This window comes from Alexandromys fortis, unplaced genomic scaffold (assembly GCF_014885135.2).
Source record: "Alexandromys fortis isolate MF-2015 unplaced genomic scaffold, M_Fortis_MF-2015_v1.1 scaffold_232, whole genome shotgun sequence".
Lineage (NCBI taxonomy): Eukaryota > Metazoa > Chordata > Mammalia > Rodentia > Cricetidae > Alexandromys > Alexandromys fortis.
The window spans coordinates 1,929,969-1,944,209 of NW_026068110.1; the positions used below are offsets into that span (position 1 = coordinate 1,929,969).

Consider the following 14,241-nt stretch of genomic DNA (forward strand, 5'->3'; position numbering starts at 1 on the left):
AATTTAAATTGTAAAACTAGTTAGTAATAAACCTGAGCTAATTAGACCAAAAGTTTATGATTAACATAAGCCTCTGTGTGTTTCTTTGGGACTGAACAGCTATGGGACCGGACAGGTCAGAAACTTCTGCCTACAAGCCTGGAAGGCTGAGATGCCTCCAGTCTGATACACAGGACCCAGTCTACGGGTCATGTCCAGTGGGTAGTCTCTTGTCCCCCTCTCTGGGAGGTATCTCCATGGCGCATGTGACTTATCTCGGAACCGTCCTGTGGCTGAAATGACTTCTAGTTGTGTTTCCCTGACTCACGTGTTCTGAGTTTTCTGTGTAAGGACCCCACTTCGTTCACCACTGTGGTTGTCATGAGGCCCTAACAAGTTCAACCTCCAGGGAAGGACTCTCTCTGCTTCTGTCCAGCAGTTTCCTCACACAAATGTCTCCTCACCAGACCCTACCAGCCAAGGAGCATATGGTGTTTGAGTTAGCATACAAAAGTTTTGGACTTTTAGTGGCAGTCACCTCCACTCCACCTCCTCAGGGTCTCACTGTGCAAGATCAAAAACAAATGTGCAAAATGCATTTTTCCAGGGGACAGGGCGTGGCCTTTGAACATTCTCCATTTTGAGCTTCTTCCTTAGAAACTTGAAAAGAGACATTTCTTTGAAATGGCATATGGTGTGTGTGTGTGCGTGTGCATGTGCATGTGCGTGTGCATGCACGCTGTGCTGGAAGGACATGATTTAATCTGGATTTTTTTTCCTTGAAAAAACAAAACAAAAAAAAAACCACAATGAAAACATATGCTTTCAGCTGACAAATATATTTATTTAAGTGTGTGGATCTAAGTGTGTGTGTGTGTATATATATGGGTGAAGAGGTGTGTGGATCTATGTCTGGTGCATGTGCGTGTGTGTGTGCAGGTGCACGTGCATTTTGCAAAGACCAGAGCAAGACATCGGTATCTTTCTCTCTAACTTTCCACCTTCTTCCTTTGGACAGGGTTTTACAATGAACCTGGAGGTAGGTTGGCAACCAGCAAGCCCCAGGGACATTTGTCCCTGTCCCCTACAGTACTGGCTTCCAGGTGGCCGTGCCCAGCTTTTACACACATGCCAGGAATTAGAACTTGGGTCCTTATGTTTGCAAGGCAGGTGCTCTTACCCGCTGCACTGTCTTCCCAGCCCAAAGGTAGCTCTGTTTCCTGTTTCTCCTGGTGTTCCTGGGCATCCTCTCAAGAGCCAGAAGCTAAAACTTCCTCACAGAGAGCTTTGGGCAAGTGTTTGTTTATGGAAGCTTCCATCAGGAGCTTGAGGGGGATGACCTCCACTGAGCTGAAATAGCCAAGACTTAAGATGAATCGGTGCTAGTCTTCATCCCTTTACTTACTTGCATGAAGAGTTGGGGCTGCAAAGACTGCTCAGTGGCTGTGGGTGTGAGCCTGAGTGTGAGCCTGAGTGACGGAACGAGTGTGTGCTGTCCTGTTACAGCAGGGCTCCAGGGACTGGGCTGCAGGCTGGTGCAAGGGCCAGTGGGCCAGTGAACTGTGTGTGGCGATATAGAGGGCCGTAGACACGAGCCACAGAAAAGGGAGGCCATCTGCTTCTATGCAGCTTAAGATGCCAGAACCAGGCTGGTTCAAGTGCCTATTGTCCCCCCGCTGGCTCCCCACTGGGTCTGGTTTGCCAGTTTAGTATGTCAGAGAGATGTGGTTTCTGTTCGCTTAGTCCCTAGTGGAGAGCTCCACAAGCATGGGACGGTGAAGTTAAAATTTCAGAAGCCTGGAGAGATGGTTCGTGGGTAATAGACTTCCTGCTCTTTCAGAGGGCCCCATTCAGTTCTCAGTACCCATATCAGGACCCTTAATGTGACTCTAACTCTGGGGAATCGGGTGTCCACTTCTGGCCTCTGGGTACCTGTATACAGCAGCATACAGTACACATGCACACGTGCGCACGCACACACACATGCACATGTGCGTGCACGCACTAAATTAGTAATCTTTTTTAATTCATGGGGAAAGTTTCCTCTCGTTGAGAATTCTTCCCATTAAAGCAGGGTGGGCAGCTCATGCTAAGATCACAGCAGTCAGCAGGCTGATCATCTTCAGAGGGAGGATTGTCATACATTCAAGGTCAGCTCGGGATGCAACATTAGTAAGACTCTGTCCTCCACGTCTCCTGAAATTGATAGCATTAAATCGAAATGTCTACCAACAGCTTAACAGACAAACAAAATGTGGTATATCCATACAGTGGAATAGCATTCAGCCTGGAAAGGAAATTACATCCTGTTCCACAATTTGGTGAACCCCAAGGACATACGCTGAGTGAAGTAAGCCAGACACAAAAGGACAAGGGCTATACTGATTCGCAAAGACTGACTGCAGAGTGACTGTTGTCAGAGAAAGGGACTAGTGGGCTGCGTGGTGGGGACAGTCCCCTTTAGCGTGCTGAAGTCCTGTAGGTGGAGTGGTGACAGCCTCGTGGCCTGAGTGTGGTGTCGCCTGACTTTCTAGAGTGGTGAAAATGGATGTTTGTGGGCATCTTCCCGTATGTAAGGTGCATGTGTTGTGTGGGTGATGTTTGCACGTGCACATGTGTATGAAGGCCAGAGGTTAATCTCTGTTCATTCTTCAGATGCCGTCCACCTTGTTTTCTGAGACGCGGTCTCTCAGCAGGATCTGAGACCTGGCAGTGGGGCTGGGCTGTCTGGCCAGAGAGCCCCAGGGAACCTCCTGTCTTTCTCCTCAGAGCCAGGTCTATGAGTGTGCACCACCTCGCCAGGCTTTTCATGTGGGTTCTGACTTTGAATTTGGGTCCACTCAGTTATCTTCCCAGCCATGCATGCTGGCGGGTGCCTCCAGGACTGAAACCACCAACATGCGTGTGTCAGTTCAGAGCTGAGTCAGCCCCCGACTGCGCTTGGCCTGCGCTCAACAAATCATCGTGATAATTGCAGGATGCTCTTTGCTTATTGAAAGAAAATGCCTGGGTGCCCCAGAGGCAAACGTAATTATAGGCTTTAGGAAAACAGGGCCTTTTAACAAGTAGGCTGGGAAAAGGCGAAGGACTGGAGCATTACGCTCCTCTGTGCATGCATCCCGCAGTCAGAAGGCCGGTGGCCAGGGAAGTGGGGCTGGGTCTGACTGTGCATCGCTCACATCATCGGGGCTGCTGACAGCTCCGTGTGCCTGGATAGACGCGCTGAAATAAGGCTGCTCCTCGTAGTCTCAATGCTAGGAAATTCTCTTCCATGGTACTGTGATAAAAGAGTTAAGTTTACCATTGTTTGGGGCTGGGGAGATAGTAAAGAACTTTCCATGTACTCATGAGGATGCAGTCCCCACACACGTGTCAGAAACCTGGAGTGGTGACATATGATGTGCTTACTATCCCAGCATCGGGAAGGCAGGAACAGGTGGGTCACTGGGACTAACCAGTCAACCCAGTCTAATCAGTGAACCGCAAGCCCCGTTGAGAGACCTTGTCTTATAAAACAGTGTGGATTGCACCTAAAGACAATACCTGAAGTCGTCCTCTAGTCTGCACATACATGTGAACACATGTGCACACATGCGCGCACACACACACACATGCATGTACGCAGAGCAGAGAATTAGCCGTCTAAGCAAATGCCCCCAAGCCAGGCCTGGCCTTGTTTCACAGATGGTTCTAGGTAAACATGTACAGCCCGTGTGCACACTAGATCTAAAGTAGCTACCTGAAACTACTGAAGCCACACGCAGCCAAGCCGGGGTGGGCAGAAGCTGGCGGGAGTCGGAGCCTGTCAGCGCTGTCAGCCCTGATTTGCGGCCAAGCTGGGTTCCCCAAGTTCAAAGAGCATTGAGCTGCTTGTCTTTGTCAAGAGCACGGCTGGGGATCTTTTATGTGGAAGATGTAGGATTCTCAGCCTGGCTTTGATTATTAATTCATCCCCTTCGTGGGTGTGTGATAGTGCAGGCATCACGGAGTCCCTTGTCCTGACCACTCTCGCTCAGGAATTCATGGAGCTTAAAGCCTTTTGAAAATTATTTTTCCAGGGAGGGGGAAAGTTTTTGAAGTCCTCTCTCTCTCTCTCCCTCCCTCTCCACAGTTCCTCAGCAGCTCCTGCCGCCTTTCCATGCGCCTTTGCCGATTGACATGAGACACCAGGAAGGACGGTACCATTACGATCCTCACTCAGTCCACGGTGTTCATGGGTAAGTGTTGGCTTCCATCTGCTTGCCGCTCCTGGTGTGCAGCCACTGTTCACCCATGAGCAGGTGATACTCGCATACTTGCCACCTTCTGGTTTCTTCTGAGTAGCAAGCTCGGGTCACATGCCATCACTATGGCCTGGGACTTTAAGCTTCCTCATTGATCCCTACATGATTGGAGGCTCATCACCCATCCAGTACCCCAAACTCAAGTCAGAAATATAACCTTAGGTATAGACTGCCCTGGCATAATGGTTTGGAGCCGCCCTTTTTACTACCCCAGGTGTCCCCTCTTCTTTAAAACAAGCCTAGAGTGATGCCTTGAGGTCTCCTCCTGCCTCCCATCTTGAGGTCCCGAAGGAGAAAGGCAACAGCTTGATGTGCCTGGGCATTTCCACCCAGGACCTCCAGCCCCTGGTAGATGCTCATTCTCTTGGTGTTTGCTCCGTTCTCAGCCCCTCCGCCTCCTACACCACCACTCTCCCAGCAGAGGAGAGACCCCATGACTCTTCCCACTGCAGGGACAGAGAACATGACCAGAGCAACATGAGGAAGGAAAGTTCATGGTTTGAAGCTACAGTCCATTGTGGTAGAGAAGTCGTGGCAGCTGGTCACACAGCATCCACATTCAGGAAGCAGAGTGAGATGAATTCCGATGCTCAGTTGGCTTTCGCCTTTCCTTTTTCAGTGTGGGACCCCAGCCCATGTCATAGTGCCTCCCACAGTTAGGGCGGGTCCTCCCCAAATAACCTAATATAGAAAGACCTTATAGGCATATATGTGTGTCTCCTGCGCGGTTCCCATTGCCAAGTTGATCATCAGTTTTAACCATCACAGGGGTCTAGGCCTTGGCTGTTTCCCTACTCTCAGCTCTGCACCGCTGTCCGTGCTTGGGAAGCGAGTCCCTCTGCCTGTCCCCTTCCCCTCCCACTCGCCTCTGGCCTTTGTCTAGGGTGCTGACCCTGCGTTTATGGCTGGCTCCTGTTGCCTGCCCAAGCTCTAGAACCTCCTCAGCTGCAGAGCCACCTCCTGAGAACTGAATGCGACCCTGTCTGTATCGTAACACTGTTGCCATAGCAGAATAAGCTGTTATCATACTTCTCCACATAGACTCTGAGCTTCCCTTGGGGCTGTACTGACAATGACAGACCCGTAGAAGGCACACACAGAGTGTTGAGCAGAGAGTCCCCGCTGGCACCCCACCCGTGAGACGCTATCTCCCACTAGAAAAAAATTGGTTGGCATAGCCGTGTGCTCCAATGTTCAAATCATTGTACCTTTGCTACATTCCAGCCAGCCCACCAGTGATACTGTTTCAGCCTACCTACTGCCTTCTAGACAGTAGACAGACAACCCAGGACTTCAGCTTTCTTTTGAAACAAATTTTAAGTTTAATGTTGGGGAATGACAAGGTGGCTCCATGAGTGCAAGCCTGGTGACCTAAGTTCAACCCCTGTGACCCATGTAAAGCAGAGGAGGAGGACCACAGTTGTCCTCTAACCCCCACATGCACACACACACACACACACACACACACACACACACACACACACACACACTCACACAGATAATGCACCATACACAATAGCCAAGTTTTCACTTTGGAGTAAATTCAAGCATGCAGAAGTTGTAAAAAGTAGATAATATAAACAGCGTGTCCTCCATTCAGCTATTCAGACATTAACATCCCGTATCATCCAGTGCCAATATGGTGAAGTAACTCACATATCTGATGCAAATGTGGATAGTTTTCCCTTAAGTCTGTGTTTCCTTGGGCAGGATCTTACACTGAGTACATGAATTTGTGTGTGTGCAAGCGTGTGTGCACACACACAAGTGGAGGCCAGAGCAGGACATCAGATGCCCTTCACTGTCACTCCCTAGAGACAGTTTCTCCCTGAACCTGAAACTAGACAGAGCCAGGAAGCCTCCGTGTCCTCTAGTTTCTGTCCCCCCACAGCAGAGGCTTACAGATCCGCAGCTATGCCCAGTTCTCTAAGTGGGTGCTGGGGATTAGAACAAGCTCATGTCTTGCACAGAAAATGCTCCTGTCCACTGAGCTATCTCCATCGCCCCTTAGCCATGAAAGTTACCTTGTTCCTCACTGGCTTCCGTGACCTTTGCAGCAGACTGGATAACTACGGGGTGTGTGCTCACTTCCTGTGGCTATAACAAATGACCAGCGCAGTAGCTTAACAACACAAATGTTTGCTCACGCAGTTCTGGAGAGAACGCGTGCCTCTGTCTTTCCCCATTTCTGGGAGCCTACATCTTTTGACTTGTAGCCCCAACCTCACAGCATCCCACCTTTCCCCGGCACTCGCCCTCACACCGCTCCTCCCCTGGTAAGGCATTCTTCATGGCTGTCTATTTTATCAGAGGCACTTGCTGCTGCTTTTAGAGGTGGTCTAGCTGGCTCCAGGATCATCTCTGCATCCTAACATGTTCCCCCAATCACAGCTATGATGCAGACGACATTGACAGGTTCAATAGATTAGTATGCATGCCTTCTTAGGGGCTAGTCCTTAATCATTTGATATCACCGAGTCATGGTGTGGAGGCTGGGAGGTAGCCCATGTGCTTCTATGTGGTTTAGGGGACTGGACTCTGGGACGTAGCCCTGGAGGATCTTGTCTGTCAAACCCACTGCCAGGAAGCAGTGTAGGCCCTGTGACTTGCTAGGTCATCCTGAGAGGCTCCATGAGAACATCAGGATAGCTGGTTTCCACCAAGGCCAAGAAAGGGCTGGCCTAAGGCTCTGGTAGGCACACCTCCTCTTTCTCCTACTCCCTCCATCCCAGGTGAGAACTAGACAACGCCTGTAAGAAAAATGGCCCCGTAGTTCTGGCTTCTGTGATTAATGTGGTCCGAGCCTGGTGGAGTCCCCAATCCATCAAGCCCCTGTGGTAGTCTGCTTGCTACCACCAATGTGTCTAATTGTGCAAGCGGCACGCAGCAAATGAGGTACCATGTCATCTCTTGTCTGTAGAGTCTAAGTCCCGGCCTGCCTCTCGGAGTCATAAGCTTCTGCTTGCTGCTGGGTGCCCTTTGTGCTCCACTCAGCCCCTTCCTGCCCCACACTGCTTGAACACTCAGACCTCTGCCTGTGGCTCTTAGGACCCATAACTCCGGAAGCGGAGGATCCGAATATGCAGGCTCTGAGTTCCGTGGTCCCTGGCCTTCCATATGCCCACAGGAGGGCCTCGATCATACCCAAGGACTTGCTGTCATCTCAGTCCTGCCAGGCTGCCTGCCAGTGCAGAAGAGGTGGCGACCCCACAAGCCTCATTTTTCTTATTTATGAAGCGGGCATATCTATTGAATGATAGGTTGCAGACTGGAGGCTGATGGAGCCATAGATCCAGTTTCCTCTTTCTTAGAGCTGCTGTGAAGGAAATGGCAAGCTCTCCAAGAGTCTGTCTGCAGATCTGCAACCCCATCCCTTGCAGACTCCCCCAGGTGCTGTGATTCCAGGAGAGTGGCAGGTGCCATTCTCAGATCCCCAAGGAAGTTTGCAGGCCTCGGGTTGCTAGACTCTGGGACGCCAGAGAGCTATGCATATACTGGGTGAACCGCCACTCAGTGTGGCCCTCCTCCCCACCCTGTCACATCTGTGGAGATCTCCATCTCCATCTCAGATGCAGGTCCACTGTGGAACACCCACCAGTCATGTGACAGAAAACATCCCCTTCTTCTGAGACCTATAAGAAGGGACCCCAGCTCTGCTGCGTGGTCCTGAACACTCCTTGGAGCTTTTATCATGCCGCTGTCTGTCTGTCTGTCCATGGTGCTAACCACTCTTCTGATAAATCTCTTAACAAAATGGCAGTCCACCTTAGTATCCCCATTGAATGCCAAACCCAAGACCTCTCACTGAGATGATCTTAATGGTGGAATCCTCTGAGTTGTCATTTTTTTTATTTATTTGTTTATTTATTAAAGATTTCTGTCTCTTCCCCACCGCCGCCTCCCCTTTCCCTCCCCCTCCCCCAATCAAGTCCCCCTCCCTCGTCAGCCCAAAGAGCAGTCAGGGTTCCCTGCCCTGTGGGAAGTCCAAGGGCCACCCACCTCCATCCAGGTCTAGTAAGGTGAGCATCCACGAAACTGCCTAGGCTCCCACGAAACCAATAGGTACAGTAGGATCAAAAACCCATTGCCATTGTTCTTGAGGTCTCAGTAGTCCTCATTGTCCACTATGTTCAGCTAGACCGGTTTTAACCCGGGCTTTTTCAGACCCAGGCCAGTTGGCCTTGGTGAGTTCCCGATAGAACATCCCCCTTGTCTCAGTGTATGGGTGCACTCCTCACGGTCCTGAGTTCCTTGCTTGTGCTCTCTCTCCTTCTGCTTCTGAGTTGTCATTTGTAACAGCCACAAGCCCGCTTATTTGCGCGACTGTGGAGGTGTATGTGTAGGAGTGGAACCAGAGAACAGCCTCAGCTGCTGTTCCCAGGAGCTTGCCTTTTTTTTTTTCTTTCATTTGAGACAGGGTTTCTCTGTAGCTTTGGAGCCTGTCCTGGAACTAGCTCTTATAGACCAGACTGGTCTCGAACTCACAGAGATCCGCCTGCCTCTGCCTCCTGAATGCTGGGATTAAAGGCGTGCACCACCACTGCTCGGCGGGAACTTGCCTCTTAAGATAGGGTCTCTCACTGACCTGTAATACCCATATAAAGTAGGCTATTATGGGTGGCCAGCAGGCCCTGAGGTTCTGCCTGTCTGTCCCCCCAGCAGTGGATTGAAAACACACGCCATGAGTTATCCTCCTCTACCGTTCTTCACATCGTTGTCATTGTTATCATCATCATATTCTTTTATGACACGGTCTCTTACTGGACCCGGAGCTCACCATTTCAGCTAGGCTAGCTGGTCAGTGAGTTTCTCGGATTGGACGCTGGCCTAACAGACACTTGCCACCACATCCAGATTTTATGTGGGTATTTGGGGAATCCAAACTCAGTACTCATGTCTGCCCAGTAAGCACTTTGCCCGCTGAGTCATCTCACTGGCTCCTCAGCTTTTTTTTTTTTTTTTTTGTAAGTGTATGTGGCAGGGGAGGGGGGATATTGAGACAGGGTCTCATTATGTAACTCTGACTGGCCTTGGATTCAGAGGTCTGCCTGCCTCTGCCTCCCAAAGGTGTGTGCCACCGCCACCCCTTTTTGTTAGCTTGGTTCAGTTCGGGTCCTTATGCTTGAAGGTGAACAACAGTTTCCTGATTACGCCATCTCACTAGCCCGCATTGGGATGGAGTAGTGGTCTGTGGAATAGGTTTGGAAGCATGCTCTTAGAGGTTTGTGACTGCGGGTCTCCATTTACCTGTCCAGAAGAGGGTTCATCACAGGTGGGAGGACAGACTGGGGGCACAGGTAGGTCAGAAATGGGACTCAGGGAGGAGGGAGTCTTTCTCCTCAGTGGAGGACTTTGGGCATTCGTCTCTCCGTGGCCCCAGGAGCAGGGATGATGGTCAAGTGTATCAGGGTACCCGGGAAATAGTCATGGGATGAAGACCAGGTGAGAACTGCTGGGGATCTGTGCTGGCTAGTTCTGTGTCATCTGAAAGGAAGGAACTTCAACTGAGAAAAATGTCTCCATAAGATCCAGCTGTGGGCAAGCCTGTAGGGAGTTTTCTTAATTCACGATCAATGGGGGAGGGCCCAGCCCATTGTGGGTGGTGCCATCCCTAGTGGTGGCCCTGGGTTCTGTAAGAAATCAGGTTGAGCAAACCACAAGAACAGGGTAGTAAGCAGCATCCTACCATGGCCTCTGCATCGGCTCCTGCCTCCACATCCCTGCCCTGTGTGAGCCCTGTCCTTTCTTTGATGATAAACTGTGATTGGAGGCATAAGCTGAATCACCAGTCCCTTTCCATGCCAACTTGCTTTTGGCAAAAATCACACTTCTTCCTGATTATTGTGTATGGCGGTATGTCTCATGATGCCCATGTATGGAGGTATCGCTTATGATGCCCGTGTGTGGCGGTATCTGATGCCTGTGGATGGCGGTATCGCTCATGACACCCATGTATGGAGGTATGACTCAGGATGCCCTTGTATGGCAGTATGGCTCATGATACCCGTGTATGGCGGTATGGCTCATGATACCCGTGTATGGCGGTATGGCTCATGATGCCCATATATGGCGGTATGGCTCATGATGCTCTTGTATAACGGTGTGGCTCATGATGCCCGTGTATGGTGGTATGGCTCATGATGCTCTTGTATGACAGTATCGCTCATGATGCCCATGTATGGTGGTATCGCTCATGATGCCCGTTTGTGGTGGTATCTGATGGCTGTGTATGGCAGTATCTCCCATAATGCTCATGTACATTGATACTGTCCCTGAACTTGTAGTGCAACATCTTGGCTCTGTGGAAAACACCAGCGATGGGGGTACACTGGTCAGGGCTTCTCTGTGACCCCCAATGTGGACACGCTCCCAAGATTTCAGAGGAAGAAGAAAAAGCCTGCTGAGCCTGGAAATAACCCGGCCTGTAGCATCTGCAATGCCCATGTTGCCATGAGAAGAAGGGAGCCCTTTGCTCCCCCCTGGGCCTCTGCTCTTAGAACAGTTTTGCCAGGGTGTTGGAGGGAATGTGGGGGAGTGTGGCGGGGCTGGTCCCCCAGAAAAGAACCACTCTCTCGGTGCACGTTGGGCCCTTGAGCGGAAGGCCATGCTGATGGTTCGGGAAGCTGGTGTTCTCTTTGCTCTCGGTGTTGCTTGTGGGCCCAGCTCTGCTCTGCTCTAGGCTTCCAGAGAAAGCCAGTTGGAACTGCCTTCAGCCTAGAAGACTTTAGAGAAACCTCTCAGGGTAGCAAGCCCCAGTCTGAGTGATCTGGGATGTTTCTCTTTCAGACAGGGTATCCCGTAGCTCAGGCTGGCCTCAGACTTGCTGTGTAGCTGGGGATGACACTGGATTTCTGATCCTCCTGCTTCCACCTCTGGTGCTGAAATTACAGATGTGCACCACCACTGTTGATTTATTACGTCAGGGATGGAACCCAGGACTGTGTGTGCCAGACAGCCCTGCCACCCGAGTTCCATCTCCACCCCCTTCTCCCCACACACGTCTTATAAAGATGTTTGGAACCCAGCTTCAGACATTCTGATTTTTCTAGCCCAGGATGAGGCCTGGGGATCTGCTTATTTGAAAATTTACACAGGCCAGTGTTTAGGGACATCCTTACTTGTTTTATATCCAGGAACAAAGCCCAGAGCTGTGGGCTGACTTCCCTTTCAACAACAGCAATAGCCACCTCTCAAATGGGAACATTAAAATCTCCTGTGCCCCGACCTCATTCATAGCCCAGCTTGCAGAAGGCGTGGAGTGTGTGCTGGAGAGTGACCAGGGCCCTGCTGTCTTCTCGTGTCTTCCAGCCACCCCACATTCTATGTCCGACTACAGCAAACGACTCCCTGCAGATCACTTGGTCCTGACTTAAACTTAGTTTATAGTCCTGCAAGGCCACTCTTCATAGAGGGCAGAAAGGCCCCGGCTGGGGACAGATGGCTCTGGGGTCTCGCTGTCAGTTCATGAAAAGTCAGCACGCTGGCGGGCGTGTGAAGGAAGCAGACGGAATGCCAGGTGGTCGGCACACCTTACGCAAAGTCCCCCGAGGGAACCGTTTTTTACAAACATGAGTTCCCGCCTGTTCCCAGCAGGAGCATACAAATGGAGATGCCAGCCCGTAAATTGGCACACTGTCAGTTAAGATGGTCATTTCTTTGCAGGGACTATACTCAGCTAGCTGACTTTCTAGTCTGGGGGCTTTGAAAATGGCTTTCCCAAGGTTGTTGTTGTTGATAAACCCTCACCTGTGACTTACTAACGTGATCCTGGGGCTTGGGACATCTTCAGCCATTCAGCAAGGGCAGCAGCTGGGTAGGAGGAAATGTGGCTGATTGCTTCTGGATTCTTGGCTCCGTACCTGTTTGTGGGCTGCACTGTATCCACTTTGTGCTTCTTAAAGAACCGTCTTCTCCACAGGCAGATGGGAGGGGACGTTGGAAGGGCATGTCTACCTGTTTCCTAGGCTGAGGTGCTAGGTGACTCAGAGTCACCCACCAGGAGCCTCGTCCCTCCTCTGCCATGGCTTCCCCAGCTATGTTGCTGTCTATCTTTGGAGCTCTTTCTCTCTAAAACCTGCCACAGATCAACAGACAGGTCAGCAGACAGAGGGAGAGCCTAGCGTAGACTGTGTGGACAGCCTGCCCTGGATGGAGCGGCATAGCCATGAGAGGACCCTCAGGCAAAGAGACCTCCCCTCCCCCTCCCAGCTGTTAGCCAGACGTTATTAACGCATGTGACTGGAGGGACATTTCAGTTAACTGTAACACATTCCTAGTCTGGCACAGGTAGGATTTGAACTCCAGGCAGTGTGATCCCCGCCGCCATCTCCCCTGCTCTGAGAACAACAGATTCTCTGCCCAGGAACGAGCTCAGTGGCCTAGGACAGACCACTCATTTATAATGGAATCTGGCCCGTAAAAGTTTAATGAGGAGCTTGTCTGATAAGATGCCTCGTCTTTGATCTTTGTGAATAGCAGCTGCTCGCATAAGAGATACTTCCTGGCCTTGGCTTTGGGGAGCACTGATGAGGTCAGCTGGGGGCCCAAGCCACTGGGGAGTAAAGGTGTAGTCCTGTAGACATGGGGCTGTACAGAAGGAGCGTGTTCCCAGCAGTCGCAGGGACAGGCTTCTGGCCAGGATGTCCTAGGACATCAGGAAGTGATCCTCTGCTCCCTCTCCTGTCCCTTGAGGTTCTTTCTGCTGGACATTGGCCACTCTGCACTCTCGGGATGGAGGCAGAAATAGGTAGGGCTGGGATACGGATCCTACTGCGTATTCTTACATACAGGGCTGGCTGCTTAACCACCGCAATCCTCAGTTTCTTCTTCTCTAAAGGGGAGGGGGGGTGCCCTTGTAATGGTTAACCCTGTCAACTCCACAGTATGCAGATTTCCTAGGAGGAAAGTCTCCAGTCCTGCTGTGAGGGGGTTTCTAGATCGGGTTAATCAAGAAGGCCTACTCTATGTGGTTTGGTGCCCTCCCATGGGGTCCTGGACTGAAAGGATGTAAAAGATTGCGGAGCACCAGCGTCCATGTCTCTCTGCTTCCTGGCTGGATGCCGCACACACCTCCCCACCATGAGGGACTGCACCCTTCCACTGTGACTCAAACTTCCTTCCTTAGTTGCTTCTGTCGTGCACTGGGTCACAGTCGTGTTGAAGGAACCACAGAGCGCTGGCGGGATTCACATGAGGATAAGTGAGTTATCACATGTGGAGTGTGCTGTGGTTTGGGTCTAAGTTAGAACGTTGCCCTGTTCAAGGCTTGGTCCCCACCCTGTGGTGCTGTGGGAAGTGGTGGAACCTTTGTGGTGGGTGGGGATTAGTGGGGGGAAGTTGCCGTTGGTGGCGTTGCTCTTGGCACCTGGCCACCATGAGGTAAAGAAGCTGCCCTTCCGTCTCCTCCTTACCTCCCTGTGATGTCCTCTGCCATGACAGACCCCAGTCAACAGGGCTCAGTGCCTGTAAATTTTCTAAACTAACTGTGAGCCAAGACAAATCACTCTTTTAAATATGTGTGTTCACATGTGAGTGGACACATATGTGTATATGTGCATGTATGTACAGGAACAGGCCAAAGGACAGTTCCTCTGTGACCATCCACAAAGTCTCTCTCACATGCTTAGAACTCAGCGATTTTGTTAAACTGCCTCAGGAATCCTCCTGACAGACTTCCAAACACCAGGATTACAAGGGTACATCACCACAACTGCTTTTATTTTATTAAACAAGTTTAGGGAATCGAACTCTGGTCTTCATTCTTGAGTGACAAGCACTTCAGCGATTGAGCCATCTTCCCAGCTCAAAACTTTTCTTTTTTTTCTGAGTTAGTTTATCTCAAGTATTTGGAAAGCTGAGTAGCACACACAATATGTATGGAACAGTTTGTGGTGCTTTCATGGGTTCTATTCATACATGAGTGCATACACAGACACACTTGCACAGCTGTATTCATACATGAGTGCACACACAGACACAC

The 14,241-nt window shown here is 50.8% G+C and overlaps 1 protein-coding gene across 6 annotated transcripts in view; it reads left to right on the plus strand.

Annotated features, from left to right (window-relative positions):
* Window positions 1-14,241, plus strand: part of Gli2 (GLI family zinc finger 2) — a 221,748-nt gene that overhangs the window by 160,043 nt on the left and 47,464 nt on the right. For 5 of the 6 annotated variants that reach the window (XM_050124487.1, XM_050124484.1, XM_050124486.1 and 2 more), the window contains one exon: window positions 4,091-4,196. The exons of the other annotated variant lie outside the window; for it this stretch is intronic. In XM_050124487.1, the coding sequence (XP_049980444.1) occupies window positions 4,091-4,196 (106 nt within the window). The remainder of the gene's footprint in view (window positions 1-4,090; window positions 4,197-14,241) is intronic. 6 annotated transcript variants of the gene reach the window in all.